This window comes from Colletotrichum chrysophilum, assembly GCF_026319265.1.
Source record: "Colletotrichum chrysophilum strain AFK26 chromosome Unknown scaffold_6, whole genome shotgun sequence".
NCBI lineage: Eukaryota > Fungi > Ascomycota > Sordariomycetes > Glomerellales > Glomerellaceae > Colletotrichum > Colletotrichum chrysophilum.
In genome coordinates, this window is record NW_026517293.1 from 242,394 (window position 1) to 259,973 (window position 17,580).

At 55.8% G+C, this 17,580-nt stretch overlaps 6 protein-coding genes across 6 annotated transcripts; 1 reads left to right on the plus strand and 5 right to left on the minus strand.

The window, feature by feature from the left end:
* Positions 1-686: 686 nt before the first annotated feature.
* Positions 687-2,080, plus strand: COL26b_001385 (uncharacterized protein; the record flags this gene model as incomplete). The annotated part of the gene is made up of 4 exons (XM_053174336.1): positions 687-933; positions 1,011-1,473; positions 1,522-1,589; positions 1,647-2,080. 4 exons carry the CDS (start codon positions 687-689, stop codon positions 2,078-2,080), a joined length of 1,212 nt encoding a protein of 403 aa, XP_053041646.1.
* A 167-nt stretch (positions 2,081-2,247) lies between these two features.
* COL26b_001386 (uncharacterized protein) lies at positions 2,248-4,173 on the minus strand (the record flags this gene model as incomplete). The annotated part of the gene is made up of 1 exon (XM_053174337.1): positions 2,248-4,173. One exon carries the CDS (start codon positions 4,171-4,173, stop codon positions 2,248-2,250), a length of 1,926 nt encoding a protein of 641 aa, XP_053041647.1.
* A 910-nt stretch (positions 4,174-5,083) lies between these two features.
* On the minus strand, positions 5,084-6,211 carry COL26b_001387 (uncharacterized protein; the record flags this gene model as incomplete). Its single annotated transcript, XM_053174338.1, has 2 exons — positions 5,084-5,556; positions 5,611-6,211. The coding sequence occupies 2 exons, from the start codon at positions 6,209-6,211 to the stop codon at positions 5,084-5,086; spliced, it is 1,074 nt and encodes a 357-aa protein (XP_053041648.1).
* Positions 6,212-7,339: 1,128 nt separating this feature from the next.
* On the minus strand, positions 7,340-9,222 carry COL26b_001388 (uncharacterized protein; the record flags this gene model as incomplete). Its single annotated transcript, XM_053174339.1, has 6 exons — positions 7,340-7,537; positions 7,593-7,831; positions 7,885-8,487; positions 8,545-8,613; positions 8,665-8,767; positions 8,827-9,222. 6 exons carry the CDS (start codon positions 9,220-9,222, stop codon positions 7,340-7,342), a joined length of 1,608 nt encoding a protein of 535 aa, XP_053041649.1.
* A 2,462-nt stretch (positions 9,223-11,684) lies between these two features.
* Positions 11,685-12,514, minus strand: COL26b_001389 (uncharacterized protein; the record flags this gene model as incomplete). Its single annotated transcript, XM_053174340.1, has 2 exons — positions 11,685-12,084; positions 12,150-12,514. 2 exons carry the CDS (start codon positions 12,512-12,514, stop codon positions 11,685-11,687), a joined length of 765 nt encoding a protein of 254 aa, XP_053041650.1.
* A 947-nt stretch (positions 12,515-13,461) lies between these two features.
* On the minus strand, positions 13,462-14,034 carry COL26b_001390 (uncharacterized protein; the record flags this gene model as incomplete). Its single annotated transcript, XM_053174341.1, has 1 exon — positions 13,462-14,034. One exon carries the CDS (start codon positions 14,032-14,034, stop codon positions 13,462-13,464), a length of 573 nt encoding a protein of 190 aa, XP_053041651.1.
* Positions 14,035-17,580: the final 3,546 nt, after the last annotated feature.

Genomic DNA, 17,580 nt, shown 5'->3' on the forward strand with positions numbered 1-17,580 from the left:
GCATGACGACAGGGCAAACCCATGCGCATCTCAAACTCTCCTTCCACGATCATTCTAGAACGTGACGTTTCATGCGAGCTGGACCAAAAAGGCCCCCCGCCCCCTCATCACTCACTCAACCATGGTACTGCCCATCACGTTGTCTCACTGGTTCAACCGATGGTGGCTAACGAACCTAGCGCCTGACAAAGGAGCGCACGGCAAATTCAGTCGCCGAGGAGTTCTGCTCCGTCGACGGGGATGTCGCGGTGGTGGAACCCATTACACAACGCCAGCGCCTCGCGGAGGGAGAAAAAAAGGGGTCGCAAAAACAGGGCAATTATAGGCTTGCGCTGTTGGTCCATGGCATTCTTGGCCATGGTCCGATCATGCAGAAGGAGATCTTAATGTTCAGCCCCCCGGACAATAACTCGCGAAGCCTCTCTCTTCGCCCCTGTTATCACGAATGGAGCCATCCCTCCTCCAGGACGTGTGCCAAGTCGGGACGTTAAAAAGAAAGAGGGGGCCCGCGCCAAGATAGGGCTGCCGCCGCGGCTCGCGATATTAATATCCTGTTTCCTCCTGGGCCTTTGTTTCCTGCCCAGACGGAAAAGAAACAGAAAAAGGCTTGGTATTGATGCCCAGCTCGTGTCTTGGCCGTGGATCGGCTTAGCTTGCCTACCAGCACAGCAACCAACCTCACGACCATGGACGCTGGCCTCGTCTTAGCCGCCAAGGGCGAGGGTGCAACACACAACGTCACGGCCGCATACCTCGCCGAAGACTCAGGCGACACGCTTATCGGTATCTCCATCGCCTTCGCTATCCTCACGACGCTGTTTCTCGGCCTGCGACTGTACGCGAAACGGTTCACAGCGGGCGGGTATGGCGTGGACGACTACTTTCTCGTGGCGGCGTACATCGTCGACCTGGGCATGTGTGCGGTGGGCATAGGTAAAGTTTTCCGGGGACCGTCGTGTGATGGGGCGATGGGGAAAGTATCGCTTGGACTAACTCGTGGGTTTTTTCAGTTATGGTTCGGGTGGGCGGTGTTGGACGACATGTTGAATTCGTCGAAGAGTTTCACCCGGCACTCCTGGTCGGCTGGGCCAAGTGCATTCTGGCCTTCGAGATTGTCTACTTCGCGTCCGTGGCTCTGCCGAAGATGGGAATCGTGTGCCTGTACCTGCGCGTGTTCAACTGGAAGGGCGGAATGCGGACGACTGCGTACATCCTCTTGGCGACGCTCGCGGCGACCAGCTTGTCCTTCATCCTCACGGCGTGTTTCCAGTGCACGCCGCTGCCATTTTGGTGGGATCGGACCATTCCCGGCGGGAAGTGCATCGACGTGCAGGCATTCTTCCACGCGCAGAGCATCCCGGGCTTCGTGTTGGACTTCTTCATCATGGCACTTCCCATGAAGACTATTTGGAGTTTGAAACTCCCCACGCATAAGAGGATAGCGTTGGTCGGAATCTTCATGGTTGGCAGTTTGTGAGTCGTTCTGGACCCTCGGATGAACTTTGACTGACATAGACGCAGCGGTGTTGTCGCGTCAATTATTCGAGCAGTCACCTTCTTTGGCACCGCCGCCTTCACAGACCGCACATGTACGTTCGCCCTCTCACTCAACAACCCCCGCAGACAGAAACGCTGACCATGACCAGGGGCATCCGTCGCACTCGTCGGCTGGAGCATCATCGAGACGGGAACCTACATCATCGCGGCCTGCCTACCGCACCTCCGGCCCATGATCTCGCACTACACGCCGCCATGGCTCAAGTCCATGGTGCGCAAGACGCTCTCGCAGGCCAGCAACTCCATGTCCAAGGTCACGACCTCGAAGCACTCCCACCCTCGCCGCGGCGACGATGAGGTCGAGCTCACGGCGCGGTCGCGAAAGCAGGCCGCCGACGCGGAGAGTGTGACCGGAGACGAAGAGCGCGGGTACGCCGGCATGCAGTCCCCCTCCGGCACGACGGTCGAGGTGCGCAAATCGGACGAGATGGTCAGCGGCGACTGGGCGCGGCAAGGGCAGATCCGCGTGACGACAGAAGTGAAGCTCGAGCGCGTACGGACGTCGGCTTTCTTGAAAGAGTAATGACCTGTGATGATTCAGTGTTGATAGTAATGAGAATCAGTCAAAAGATACGCAGCTTCACGGCATTGTGGAAATTTTGCTGCCAAGGCAGAAACCGTTGTGTCGCTATTAAAATACAGGGCCCATCCCGACCGCCTCGCAATCTTTATCTTGATCATCGAAAAAGTCTACATCTTTGACCGTGCGCCTTTAGCCTCTGCAGGCCCAAGAAGCTCATCCGCGATCCCTCGTCCAGCCGCCCTCCCCGAGAAGATGCAGCCGCCCAAGAAGGTTCCCTCCAAGCTGTTGTACCCATGCACACCACCACCGCCGAACCCAGCAGCTTCACCCGCCGCGTACAAGCCAGGGAACTTCTCCCCATTGGCCTTCATGACGTTGCTCTCCAGGTTCGTCTCGATGCCGCCCAGCGTCTTGCGCGTGAGCAGGTTCATCCGCACCGCAATGAGCGGGCCGTGGGCCTTGTCGAGCAGCTTGTGCGGCACCGCGATGCGGCTCCTCTTGTCCGCCCAGTATGTCCTCCCGTTGTTGATCAGCATCGCCTGCGCGTCCTTGGAGTACGCGTTGTCAAACTGCCCGTCGCGCAGCTCGATCGTCTCGCGGATGTCGTCGAGGTCCAGCACCGGCCCGCCGCGCTCGCGCTGCAGCTCGTTCATGCCCTGCACCAGCTCCGGCAGGTTGTCCCGCACCACAAAGTCCTTGCCGTGCTTCTGGAAGTTCTGCACCGGCACCGTGCCCTTCTTGCCAAACACCCGCGTCAGCAGCTTCCACACGCTCTTCCCCGTCACGTCTGGGTTCTGCTCCGAGCCCGACAGCGCAAACTCGCGCGCGATGATGCTCTGGTCCAGGATGAACCAGCTGTAGTCGTACCCCGTCGCGCAGATGTGCTTCAGCGTCGCGAGCGTGTCGGTACCCGGGAAGAGGAAGGGTGGCAGCCGCTTGCCCGTCGCGTCGAGCCACAGCGAGCTCGGCGCCGGCAGCACGCGGATCCCGTGCGCCGGCCAGATCGGGTCCCAGTTCTGCAGGCCCTCCGTGTAGTGCCACATGCGGTCGCGGTTGATCACGTTCGCGCCGACCTGCTCCGCGATGCCAATCATCCGCCCGTCGACGTGCGCCGGCACGCCGACGACGAAGGTCTCCGGCACCTTGGGCCCGAGCCGGTCGACGGGCCACGCGGCTTTCACGGCGTCGACGTTGCCCCCAATCCCGCCTGAGGTGACGGCGACCGCGGAGCCAAATATCTCAAAGTCGCCAACGACCTCGCGCGAGGATTTGACGCCGCGGGGGGAGTTGTCGGGCGCGAGGACCTTGCCGCGGACGCCGATGGCGCGGCCGGTGGCCTCGTCGGTGATGATCTCGTCAACGCGGTGGCGGAAGCGGAACTGCATGATGCCGTCCTTGGCCGCGCGCTTCACGGGCTCGGCGAAGACGCGGACGACCTCCGGACCGGTGCCCCATGTGACGTGGAAGCGCGGGACGGAGTTGCCGTGGCCCTCGGCCTGGCCGCAGCCGCGCTCGGCCCAGCCGACGTTGAAGAGGAAGCCCATGCCGCGGGCCTTGACGTAGGCCTCCATCTCGTCGGCGGCGAAGTTGACGAAGGCCTCGGCCCAGCGGCGCGGCCAGGTGTCCTCGGTCTCGCGGTCGAACTGGGCGGAGCCGAACCAGTCGCGCATGGCGAGCTCGCGGGAGTCCTTGATGCCCATGCGGCGCTGCTCGGTGGAGTCGACGCAGAAGATGCCGCCGAGGGACCAGAAGGCCTGGCCGCCGAGGTTGGCGTCGTTCTCCTGGTCGAGGATGATGGTGGGGACGCCGCGCTCGGAGAGCTCGAAGGCGGCGACGAGGCCGGCGAGGCCGCCGCCGACGATGAGGACGGGGCGGTCCTGGAGGGCGCGCTGGGTGTCGGGGGACATTGCGGCGAAGTGGGGGCCGGCGGAGGACGGAGACTTGGAGGAGGGCCGCGCCGGGGAGCGGAGGAGGATGTGGCGGACGATGAGCTTGAGGAGCCAGGCGGAGGCGCCCAGGCCGGCGAGCGCTGCGAGGGTTTGGGACGGTGTTTGCGGGAGGGAGGAGGAGAGGAGGGACATGACGGGTGCCATCGCGGCTGGTTGTGGAGAGGTGGCGGTGGGTTGTGTGTCTGTCTTATTGCTGCTGCTGACCCGTGGTCGAATTATCCGTCTGACGGGTCTTGGCTCTCTTCGGCCGTCGAGCTGGATTGAGCTGTCAGCACCGAGTGACGCTGTGCCGCGATGGTGCTCTGGTGGAGGTTGTGGTGGGATGGATGGATGGGTTGGAGAGAGTGCGGGGAAGAGGAGACGACGGATTGACCAGAAAGCAAGTGCAGACAGCGAGACTGGCGTCTGGCTGCTTTTGGAGGATCCGGGCGCTTGGCGTCGCGGGCGGCGAAAAGAGGCGAGAAATGTGAGAAAGGTGAGATGAGGTACGAGGCGCAGGGGAGGGAGGTCCGCGGAAGGCCGATCTGCGACGCCGTCTGTTCCGGCGCGTGGGGAGCTCGGGGAGTTTATTCCTCTCTTCCTGTTATCTACGGCATAGAGGGATGCCTTTTATTAATACGAGGAGCAACGATGGGTACTTCCCTGTTGTTGCATCTGACAGGCGATGTGCTTGTGAAGATGGTGGATGATCAGGAAGCAGAGGCTCTCCATGACAGCTCTCGGTCGGCCGAACAAAAGAAGAAGCTCTGGCATCCGGAATCTGGGAAAACGCAGCTAAAAACGGCGAGCTGCAGGGGCCAAAGGTGTTCCATGCTGCATCGAGTCAGTTCAGGGTCCCTGTTCTCCCCCAAATTTCCCCATGTCTTTTCGCGTTTCTTCATTGTGCGGGGAACCTTTCATCGTCCGAGGACCCCGGACATGCCTCGGCTTGGTCCCAGTGGCATGACACTCTCGCCATCTTCACAATCTGTAAGCATATTTCACATGGTCACATCGAACAACAAACTCATCAACCACGGTTTCATTCCGTTAATGCGACATAACCCAGGTCATCTTACTCTTGCACCTTGACCACGACCTTGCCAAAGTGGCCGCCGCTGTACAGGTACCGCAACGCCTCGTCCGCCTCCCCAAACGCAAACACGCGGTCGACAACCGGCTTGATGCCCTTGTCCTCGTAGAACGCCACCATCTCCTCGAACCGCTCCCGCGGGCCGTTGATCAGGCCCTTGAGAGTCACCGTCTTGCGCAGCGCCAGCAGGTTGACGTTGGTCCGGTCCTCCTCCGAGTCCACCTTGCCCGAGAGGTACCCGATGCACGCGATCGTCCCGCCGAACCCGATCGCCTCGAACGACCGCCGCAGCGTCTTGGCCCCGCCCGTCTCGAGGATGATGTCCGCGCCCTCGCCGTTCGTGACGGAGTTGACTGTCTCGTCCCAGTTGGGCTGCGTGCGGTAGTTGACCGTGTAGTCCGCGCCGAGGGCCTTGGCCTTTTCGAGCTTCGCGTCCGAGGAGGACGTGATGAGGACTTGAATCATCAAAATCAGCCTCTTCTCACAATCTCATGACATTATAAACATACCTTTCGCCCCGGCCGCCTTGGCAATCTGCAACCCGGAGATAGCAACGCCCCCAGTCCCCTGACACACCACCACCTCCCCCTCACCTCCCGGCTGTCCCTGCGGTCGGAACTGGTTAATCGCCATCCACGCCGTCACCGCCGCAATCGGCAGACACGCCGCCTCCTCGTCGCTGAGATGCTTCGGCGCGCGCACCAGGCCCGTCGCGGGGAACACGCGGTACGTCTGCAGCACGCCCTCCAACGGGAACCCCAGCCCAGACTTCATGTCGGCGGCCTTGATCTGGCCCGCGAGGTGCGTCTGGTTGAAGATGGACACGACGCGGTCGCCGACGGTCCAGCCGCTCACGTCCGGGCCCACGGCGGCGATGGAGCCGCACATGTCGGACGCCGGGACGAGCGGCTCCGTGGCTTCGGGGTTGATTGTCTTGTGGTGGCTGTAGAGCCCCATGGCGACCTCGGTGTCGCGGTAGTTGAAGCTGACGGCGTTGATCTTGACGAGCACCTCGTTGGGCCCCGGGGAGGGGAGGGGGGCTGTTGCGCGGAAGAGGTTGGCGAGGCCATCTTGGCGGGTTTGCCAGCGCTGGACTTCGGTAGGGGCCATCTTGGTTGCTGGTGATGTGAGATGAGTGAGAGTGTTGCGAAACGTTTGTGAGGAACAGCCTTCTTTCGTGAGAAATCGTTGTCGCCGGGCCTGGATTTATGACGCACGTATTAGAAATCAGATCCGGCTTGTCTCCGCTGGCTGGTGGACTGCGGTGTGGACCGGGCGGGGATCCCGGCGATGTTCGATGTGTTTCTTGAACCCGGGGGCGGCACCGAGTCAATTGTGCCGGACATCTTCGGCGTTCCGGGATCATTCACCGAGACATGATGTGATCTTTACGGTAGCTGTTCACCCACGCCGGTCAGCTATGTTGATGAGCGTTCATTACCGTGCGCTAAGTCTCGTCAAACCAGCAGTCGATATCCTCCGATTTGTTGGAGGACACACGGCAGAGAGCCCAGACCAAGACGTTTGTGTCCGATCATCTATTGGACCATCATTTCCTGTTCATTACAAATAACGTCGTCGTTGGATGAGCGAAAACGGGCCAACGGGCCAAAGCCAGCCAACGCTCTACATCATCGCCACCCGAGCATGCTTCTCTGCACAGAAGGCCGCAACGCTTCTTCAATCTGTCAGAGCTCCTTGAAGATATTTCCCGTGCGCGGGATTGACCACAACCGCCGGTGAAGCAGAGCCAGTACGTGACCTGCGGCGCAACGTGGTGTCTAGTAATCGCGGCCTGTGGATCAGACGAAGCATGTGCCCTCAACAAAGCTTGATCAAGCACATGTGTGACACACCAAATCACAACATGAGAGCCTTTTCTGTCGCAAGTGGAGGGCTGCATTTCAAAACAACTCGTCACAAATCGCAGCCATATTGCTATTTCATCTGGAGCTGAAGATGACCTAAGTTGTGTTTACAAAAAAAAAAAAAATAATGAATCTAATGAACGCCGACGAGCTCCAATCTGAGTGGCTCATTGCTATGACCATCGTCCGACCTTTCCAGATTACACATCGCCCCCCTCCCGCCAGAAACAACCTGAACATGCATCTCCCAACCCCTTCCCCCGATGCTGCAAACAATTTCCCACGAAAAATGCCATATGTCCGAGTGTTTGCATCAGCTACAGCGCACAGAGCCACTCACTCTTGCTGTCCATTTTCACAGCGTTTCCGTTTACGCCTTGGGGCTCACGTCAATCATCCTCCGCCGGATCTCGACCGTCGCCTTGGCGTCGGTCTCATTGGTCAGGCCGAAGGTTGTTGTCTTCGGCTTGTAGTCACCGCCCGTCAGGCGCCAGTCGTACTTCATGATGAGGTGGCAGAGGATAATCTTGATCTCGTTGGCGGCGAAGAAGCGGCCGGGGCAAGCGTGCTGATGTATGTTAGCCATTTGCAATGCGAGATGAGTTACTAGAGAAGCAACTTACCTGGCCGTGGCCGAAACCGAGATGCTCGGGCGATGTGGACACGAAATGGGCGGCGCCGTCGTTGCCGGCTCCGAGCCTCTCGCGCAGGCGGAGGTAGCGGTAGGCGTCGAAGCGCTGGGGATCCGGGTAGACTTGCGAGCTCCACATTTGCTGGCAGCTGACGGTGATGCGCGCGCCAACGGGGAGCTCGAGGCCGTTAGAGAGGGTGACGGGCTTGGTGGCTTCGCGGTGCATGGCGGCTGTACACAGTGTTAGCGCAAGTCATGTAACAAGAGATCGGAGATGAACTCACCCATGCTGATGGGGTTGATGCGCTGGACCTCCTTGAGGAACGAATCAAGAACCTTCATCTTGTACAGGCCCATCTTGTTCCATCCATCGGTGCGGATCACATCGCCGATCTCCTTGCGGAGAACGTCGAAGTACTCGGGGTTGCGGGCAAGATCAATCATGGACTGCGTAACAACATCGGCGGTGGTGTGAATAGCGGCAAACGAAAGCCCAAGCATCGGGACGGCAGGGTCGGCGATGGGCTCCTCGGACGCCTCCTCGCACCACTCGAGACAGTCGTTGTACTCGGGCTCGTCCTCGCCGGCGTCCTCGGCGGCCTTCTTGGCCTGGCGGCGCTTCGCCACGATGGGGTTGATGATGCGGCGCGCGTCGTTCATCTGGCCCTGCAGCTTCCAGCTGAAGGGGTTGAGCTGGTGGACGACAAAGCGGATGGACTTGGGGAAGATGCGCAGCAGCTCGGACGCGAAGAAGGCGGTGCGCGCGTACTCGGAGGTGATCTTGAGCCACTTGTCGTTGCGGGCGAGCTCCTCGCCGCCGAAGATGCGGGTTGAGACGCGGGCGACGATCTTGACCATGTTTTGCTTGACGACGAGGGGCTTCCATTCTGTTTTCCGAGTCAGGGCTGTGTGAACGCTGTGCATCAAAACGTGCTACAACATACCTTGGTCATCGCCGACGATGTCGTTGAGGGCCTTTGTTGTCTCATCAGTCATCGGGACCGTCAACTTGGCTGGTCTCAAAGTTAGCCCAGGTCTTTGCGGACGTGAGATGTCTGTCTTACCGAGGAACTGGGTGAGTCTCGTTCGGATGACGTGCTTCAGCGCCGGCTTGTACGGGTTCTTCTCCCTCAGCGGCTCGAAACCGGGGAGGTATGCATGGAAATTCTACACCAGAATGTGAGCATTCCCATCTCCAAAAACTCCTCTTCTCCGGAAAGACCAACCTTGTCGAGCACACGGTCGAAGCTGAGGTCGTCGTGGTTGCGAATCTCGTTGGCGTACGGAATCGGCGGCAGGATCGTCAACTCGCCAGTCTCGGTGTTGACCTGGTACGGCTCGTCGGGCTTCTGCCTCGCCCTCCAAATCATGACGGCGCGGCCAAAGACGGCGAAATCATATTTGACCTTCAATCCTGTGAAATCCCACCTGGGCTTCGGTGCCAGCATCGGCGCATTTGACGCGATCGACGGCTTCTCCTGCTGGACGGAGAAGTAGAAGATGAAGAGGAGGAATGCTGTGATGAAGTACGGCACCGGCTTCTCGAGCGGGCCCGGGATGGCCTGGAGGGTGTCGAGAGGACCCCATGATTGAGAGTAGAGAGATTCGTTGGCGGTAGCCATGATTCCGATCAGGATGGTTTCGCCTGTCGAATGTTGGTGGTGTGGACAAGGCTTCCCTCTGCAAGGGGGAGTAATGGAAAAGAGAAAGGTACCCACACACTCAAAGGAAAGAAAAATAGAGGCACAACTATTTTGGTCTAGAACAGAAGTTGGAAACAAAAAGACGCCAACGGTCAAGGGAAAACAAACGATGGGGAAGCTCGAAGAAAAGGGAAGACCGAGGTGGACAGCGCGTCGGAACGGGCAGACCTGGACGGACGCATCTTGGCAATGTCGGCGAAACGCCAATCGACGCAAAAATGAGCTCGAGAGCTTCTTGGAGGCTAGCAGACAGACAGAGAGCCCTTTCCGCCTCTCTCCGTCACTGTCACTCTCTGCTACTGGGACCGGCGTGCGGCCTGCTGGGCGTTGACAGCTGGATGGACGGTGTTTGGTTTCAAGGAAGACGCAGCCGCACAGTCCGCCAAGGTCCTGTCGTTTGTGCTGTCTCGGCGCATGGACCGCATCCTCGGATGATCTCAGCGCCGATCGTGAGAGGAAAGGCAGCAGCAGCAGCAGTAGCAGCAGCTGTGTGAGTGAATGCGAGAGAGATGCACGACGGAAAGTTGGGAAGAGCCGTTGCAGGGATGGGTATGTGGGTGGGCGAGAGAGTGGTGGTGCGCAGGGCACGGGGGGCGCGACTTGACAGAGGCGCCCAGAAGGAGGAACGGGTTGCTTATTCGAGGCCCTTCGGAAGGAAAAACAGACTGATCCCCTCCCCCCAAGTGCAGCAGTGCTTCGCCGCAGCAGCGAGAACGATTGTGCTGTAAGGGGAAAACCTTCGTGGGGGGTCGAGCGGCTGCAGGATTTGGGTCGCGCCACGGACGTCACGGAGATGTGTTGGGAGGAGTCCGGAGTCAGTTCCGGAGACGTGCGGAGAACCCACACGGCCGGGCGTCCGCAGCCGATGATTGAGTGAAGTCCATTTTAGGTGCCACGATATAACTTTGCGGAATTTCCAGCAGGGCACGAGAACAAACCTGAGATTTCATTCAAACTATCGACTGTTCTCTTCTACAGTCACGGGGAGAGACCAGACCCGTAACACACCTCGACATTGCGCTTGCGCGACCTGCACTAACACCGTTCGTTTTCCTCGTTCAGCTGGAGGATGTGAAAGTGGCGTGGCACGTTGTCGGGGGGCTGAGTAACGGAGGAGCAGACGGCCGAGTCATGGCAGGGCAGCTTGGAGGGTGCACACAAATGAACAAGGAACGATGTTGTTCTGGATCGATGCTGATGATCTCTGTATCAGAAGCCCTCAGGTAAACATCTCTTTCGTCTTTTCCTTCTTCTCGGCATCGAACAACCGTTCCAACGTCTATGTGAAACATGAATTGTTCGTCCTGTTTCATTGGCGGAACACAGAAAGAAACGGTCGGTGGCTGAAACATGCATGACCTTCTGCACCAATGAGCGAGAGGCACGATGAAAAACAGGCAATGGTTTCCCTCTCCAGTCGGTCCATCTTCAGACCTGGAATGAAGAGGCCTTTTTTCCAATAGAGTGAGTCCAAGCCAGACGGGACGGAACGTTGGTTTGAGTTTGCGAGGCTGATCTCGACGTATGAACACCCTCACAGTGCGAGGAGATACGTATCTTCCGGCTGCCGGTCGGTAACGTTTCTGCCTGCACGTGGGTTAGGTGCAACGGCTTTGCTAAGAGTTTAGATATGCTTCCCGAGACAACTTCAGCTGAGTTTGGGGGGTTATCGCCGTTGCTGGGATATTCATAGCTCACTGGGCGACAGACAGTCCGGGACCCCCAGCAATGACCTAATCGACCGAGGATGTTCTGCCCTCCATACCGAGTGCGACACAGGTGGTGGTGTCCCGTGCCTGGTCAGGGCCGATACGGCTTCGGCCAATGGTGTGATGCTTCGAGGCTCTTTTTGGATAATTGCTAGAAGTTTCCCAAGGTAGCTGTATGTACACTCTACGTCCTCGTAAATATTGCTATAGAATGGATAGGAGGAAAATGGAACGACACAGAAGTAAGGTTTGCTGCTCCAAAGTTGTAGCCCACGGCAGGCAATCGCTTTGACGAACAGAAGATGGCGTATGAGAAATCACTGCCCTGCTGGAAGAAACTCTGGAACTCGCGATCTAAAATCAGTGACAAATAGTAAGAAAGACAGAAATGGTTCGGGTTTAACTGATACCGGGCCTGGCCTCAAGAGACTCAGCAGCGCGTTCAACAGAAAGAATGCGTCATAGATAATCCAAAGGCAAAATGTCTAATTGATTTATGTACGAATTTGCTCGAATAAAACCCGCGATAAACAAGGTACGAAGTGAAAGGAAGTAAATGGGGTCATGTCGCGTAAACACGAACACGCCTCTCAGTGACACGCAGTGCTCACCAAGGAGACTTCGGACTCGTGAACAGCATTCGCTCAGCAAGCGTTTTAATGATCAAGCCCTTTAACTAGTCTTGAAAGACAGAGAACCACTCCCAGAAAAGCCCTCAAGGGTGAGCATCTGGAACACAGGAGCTCCAGGCTTGAGGCCAAGAGACTTCCAGCCGCTGAAGTGCTTAGCGACATTGATCGTACCGCCGGTGGTGCGCTGAGCGCGGCGGACAGACCAGTACTGGTGGAACGAGGTGGCACCGTAGATCTCGGGGACGTTGGAGTAGTACAGGTCGTAAACATCGTATGTACCGCTGTCGCTGGTCACTGTGCCGACTGGCTTGCCGTTGCCAGGGGTGCCGGAGCCGTGGGCGTCGACAACGTACCACTCGGTCACGGGGTTGGTGGTCCAGCCATAGGCTGCCAGGGTCCAGTCGCCGCTGGCCTTGAAAGAGCCGGAGTACGTGAGAGAACTGTGGTACAGCGTGATCAGTCTTTTGAAGAAAGAACCGGAACATGCCAGTGTTTGAGCACTTACCGAGGGGTAGTAGACCTGTAACCCTTGCCGGCCAGGAACTCGGCCTTGCAAGTCCAGTCGAGTCCCCACGCGCCGCTGTTGTCGTCGCTGGTGTACTTGACAGTGGCGCCGTTGGGGCTGTAGACCGAGTAGTAGAACCCTCCGGCGTTGACGCCGTCCTTGCTCGAGGTGAGAGTGGTAGTGCCACGCTTCTCGATGTTGAATCCATCCTCCTCAGCGGTCGAGTTAATCATGTCGTGGATAGCCTGGAAGAACTCGGGGGAACGGGAGCGCAGGCCCACAGAGGCGACCTGCTCTGCCGACGCAGGTGCGGCCAAGGCGCCGCCGGCGGCGAGAGTCAAGAAGGCGAGGTTCAAGAGCTTCATGGCGGCAAGTAAACGAGTGTGAAGTAAAAGAGCGGATGGGAAAGTGATTGCTGAGTGTGCTGCTAACATTAGGTCAACAGCATGCAAAGGGCTTCTTATATAGATCGTGAAGTTTTGTTTGCTCGTACCTCGGACTCCATCACTTCAGTTGATACGAAAATGGGAACCAAAGATTGAACCGCTGCGACAGGGTAATTTGCGCCATCGCATGTTGCAATGTGCCAATTAGATGAATGATGGCCAAAGCAGTAATCCGGACCGTTGGGCCCATGAGCTCTGCAAATATCGGGAAAGCTCCGAGACCCCTGCCGTGTGTGGTTCGTGATATGGCGCTTGCTATCAAAACAAGCTTTCGCTTCAGGCTGGGGGTTCTTGTCATTTCCAATGCCAAGCATCTCTGGAAACGCTCACTAAGGTGATTTGGACCAAAAGGAAGAAAGTCGCATGGTTGGCATTCTTGTGGCCAACGGCAACGTCACGAACACTTCTAGCCCCAAGCTCTTCCTTGCCTAGACATTTAATCGACAACATGACGAAACCTAACACGGCCTCTTCCAAGGATATTCCTCTCCTAACAGAACGCAAGCCGCCGGTAATCGGTCTCCTCCTTGGTTTCTTAGAGATTAACGGGGATCGTTTGTGGAGATGGCCTGTAGCCACAAGGGATGCGAGGAGCTCGCGATGTTCGGTGTCGGTCTTGAGTAGAGCAATCTTTTCACAGGACAAATAATCACGTGTGACAGCCGGATAAAGTTCTCCTCGGAATCGGTGAGGTGATAATCTTGGTGGCACAAACACTGACATTGGTAATTCAGCGCCGCTGGGTGAAATGAATGTTGAATTCATACACCTGGGCGCCCATAGCTTAAAGTGAATTTACAAAATGAGAGACACCGTCAGAAGTCGTCTGTCTTCCCATATTGGAAGGCTACACCAAACATGAATGCTTACAGCTTTGGCCATTGAACGCGATCAGCCTTGCCGCAGATCGCCTCGCCCTTCTGCTGCATACCATATTGCTTCGCCCAACTGTCCATGTCCACCCAGCCTCCATACCAGCCCCCGCAATTTTTATTGATGTAATCAAGGAATTCGTCGAACTCGCCACCACTACATGGGTTGTTTCCTCCCCACGAGCATGCAAACGCGACTTGCTTGCCACTTACGGCGTACTGAAGACCACCGCCAGGAATGACAGCTCCGCCGTCGCAAAAGTTCTTGAAGTTGGTTCTGACATTCTCCCAGTCGCCTTGGTTTACGGATTCGCGGTAGCAGCCAAACCTCGTGATTGGCATGTCTCGGCGGGTTGGCCCAATTCGAGGCAGGAATTCGGTGACGACGGGAACTTTGATGTCGTCGATTCGAGTGACATTAACGAGACCACCTTCACTGAAAGATGCAGTGAAAATGCCGTCGCCCAAGTCATCAATCTTGTAACCGTCGTTACGTGGCATCGTGATCGAGGCTCCCATTACGAGAGCAACAGTGGCTCCTGACAGCAGAAAGAACGCGGTCTGCATGTTGAGGTGTAGAATTGATCAATAGGTTTCAGGGGAGAATCAAAGGTATGTTGCAGTGCCTTTAGTCTTATATTTAATGAACGTGAACACCTGCAAAAGAGGGGTATTTGAGGCAGTCTTTATTGGTCTATTTATATTTGAACACTTGGGTCTTGTTGTTTGACCTCGCTTACGAATGAGGTTGCTAAGATCCATCCCGAGTAACACATGCAAGTCCAAAACGCAGTTTACAGCCCACTTCTTAATTCCCACATTACCCCTTGTCCAACATTACGACGATGGTGAACTCGTTGCACTGAGACTTGTTGTTGCTTACAGCTTTCGGATGGAGCGTATGCCCTGGAAGGCACACTCATTGGACTAATACACATGTAAACCAAGTGGCTTCTACGAACATCTTGATTATCTCCGCCTTCTGCCATGAAAATGACCATGGCCGACCACTCGATGTCTGGAAGGAGAGGATAATAGGATAGGTCTTTCACCTGTGCTGGGAAATATTCATGCACGGCTAGTGTGCAGACGTAAGAGAAGGCTTACGGCTTCGTGGAATGGCACACACACCACACAACTCAGGTTGATATAAAACCTTGTCTTAGAACCAGAACACAATGTGAAGATCATACGAAAAATCGAACCAAGATGTACAAGTACTTTCCAAAAGCGGCGATGCACCAGGTCTCAAGTCGGTCTCAGGACAGTACGTTTCACTGTGCAACCTTTGGTCGTTGGGAGGGCTTTGCAAAGACTGCTTGGACATGAAGTTATTAGTATGACTGGACACTGAATCATACAATCACAATGGCCAAGGCGAGCGATGGTGTGATATGCGTAAGGTCTTGCTGGTGTATGGTTTCCTCCACCTTAGCAACTAAGTGCCTCACATCATGAAGCTCGCATCCTTACCTGCAATCAAGAAACTCGGAACGATGCCCCTTTTCCGTTTCCAGGCGCTTTCGAAATGCAAATTGGTTCAGTGCGTTTTATTACAGAGCCCGTTCTCATGACTGACATTCTCTGGGAAGCCTGAAATCTATTAACCATCTTGTTTTGATGACAGTTTTTGGATTCGATGCGGACTGATGCTTTGCAATGTTCCAAGGCGTTGGGGCCCTCTCCACTGCGATCTTCACCTTAATAGGGCCAACCGAAACTTTCCGATGGTATTGACTCAAACTTCAATCCATTTGCGTGTTGCGTACACCCATAAAGGGGACAAGGTGAGTCCTGAATGCTAGTTTCGAAGTCTATTCGGGTCATTTTGACTAAAGCTAAACATGAGGCTTCCGATGTGGGCCGATTCTGCACTGGGCTTGTATCGAGGCTATCTTCTGATGTGCCCATTTCAAACATGGCTAATAGGATCCTGACATATTCAGGATATTGTACCCAAGTTGCTGCGCTTGCAGCTCACGACCCACGCCGGACATTGCATTGTGAAGATCTATCCTCAAGTACTAGAGTTAATGATGACAGATGCAACCTAAACCACTGAGGGCCAGAAAAAGAAAGCAGACCGAGATAAAAGTGGGTAAGATCAGGCAACAGATAATGCTCGATCTTGATTTGCTGCGCAACGATAATCACAGCATGCAAACTTGAAGAGCCAATCGCACGTATCGATTGCTGACGGGCTTGCAGGCTGACCACGCTAGCTACCAGAAGCGCTATCTGCGATTTGCAGCCCGGATGACGAAGGACTTGCCTGCATTTAAGCGACGCCGTAGCGGGGTTTTGGTTTTGCAGAACACGACGAGTAGTTCATGCTTCCGCTTCCCAAGAGCATGCCAAACCATCGCCATGTGCAACTACATGTGTGCATAGTGCTACAACCATCGAGACCGCCCGCAAGCACATCGACTCTTCTGTTTCTCCTTTGCAGAGACGACCTATCAACGTCTTCCAATTCACTCCCAGTGGCGTTGAACAGCGCTTGAATAATATACCAGCCTGAGCTCCTGGAAACGTGTGTTTGACGCCCAGGCTGCTCTCATCAGCAATATCATAGGATGCGCTTGCTTGATGCGAGAACCCTTCGGGTTCTTGAGTTCAACAACGACGCCATACCGCCTTACGCCATATTGTCGCATACTTGGGGAGAGGAAGAGATCACCTACCAGGATCTCAATTCTCAATTGGACCAGATCTACACTCAAATCAAGGCAATGGGGAATTTTCTCAAGGCAGAGAATGGATACCAATTTTCCAGCCAGGTGAAGACAAAGAAGGGGTTTGTTAAGGTGGAACAAGCAGCTAAGCGAGCGCTTTCTGACAGATACGATTACATCTGGATCGATACCTGCTGCATCGATAAGTCCTCGTCTGCCGAACTCTCTGAAGCCATCAACTCTATGTACCAATGGTACCAGGGCGCTGGCATCTGCTATGCCTTCTTATCTGACGTCTCTACGCGCAACAACGGAAGAGCATGGCAAGAGGCCACAATTCGAAGTTCTCGTTGGTTCACGAGGGGATGGACACTGCAGGAACTCATTGCGCCAAGGAACATGCAATTTTACTCAGCCGAGTGGGATTTTCTCGGGAGCAAAGTTGGATCTCAACTCAACACCTCATCTAACAACTTTATCGGGCCTCACATCCTTGGAGAGATTACTGGGATAGATGAACGAGTGCTCGACGGCAGCTTAGGACCGCAAGATTTGAGTGTTGCCACCAGAATGAGCTGGGCTGCTCTCCGACAAACAACCAGGGTCGAAGATTTGGCATATTGCTTACTGGGAGTATTCTCGGTGAACATGCCACTCCTCTATGGAGAAGGTTCACGCGCCTTTGTTCGATTGCAAGAGGCCATCATGAGAGAAACAGACGATCAGTCAATCTTTGCATGGACGAAGACTGACTTGCTGCCTTCGAAAAGCACTACCACAGAGGATTATCTGTCGGGTCTTTTAGCAGATTCTCCTATGCACTTTTTGAAGAGCACAGGAATCAGACCGCTGCCACCACTGCTTTCAGAAGAGACGATGTCGACAACAATCTCCAACCAATCGCCTCAATCTCAAGCTATATCTTCGACCAATTCACGGACTGGGTGAAACGCAACCATCGGACAGGTTCCACGCCATTCTGGACTGCAGCAGAACAATAGAAGGCGTGGAAACCTCTCCCGCAATCTATCTGAAGCGCCTTTGGGGCAATCAATATGCGCGTATCCTTCCCGAATCCATTGAACTCCTCAAGCCTCCCGGCCTTGAGGTACCATTGGCTGACGAAGGTTACAAGACCGTCAATGTCCGTCAGAACCCTGTTCACTTGGTACCGGACTTCAATGTCAACCCCGATTCTCTCGGGCCACGCCGCGTGAAAACTGCTTATCCCCGCAATCGATGGGACTCATCTGCCTGGATTTTGAAATCAACGTATGCCCAGGTTGGAGGTGTCATGGGGGTCATCGAACTTGAGGATATTCGCTCCGAAAGAAATTCCAGTACAATCGCCGTCTTCGTGGGAATTGAGACGTCAAATGGGGCGCACTATAAACCGTGGTGCATGCCGGTAAGACGGCAAGGGGGATTCTCTATGAAA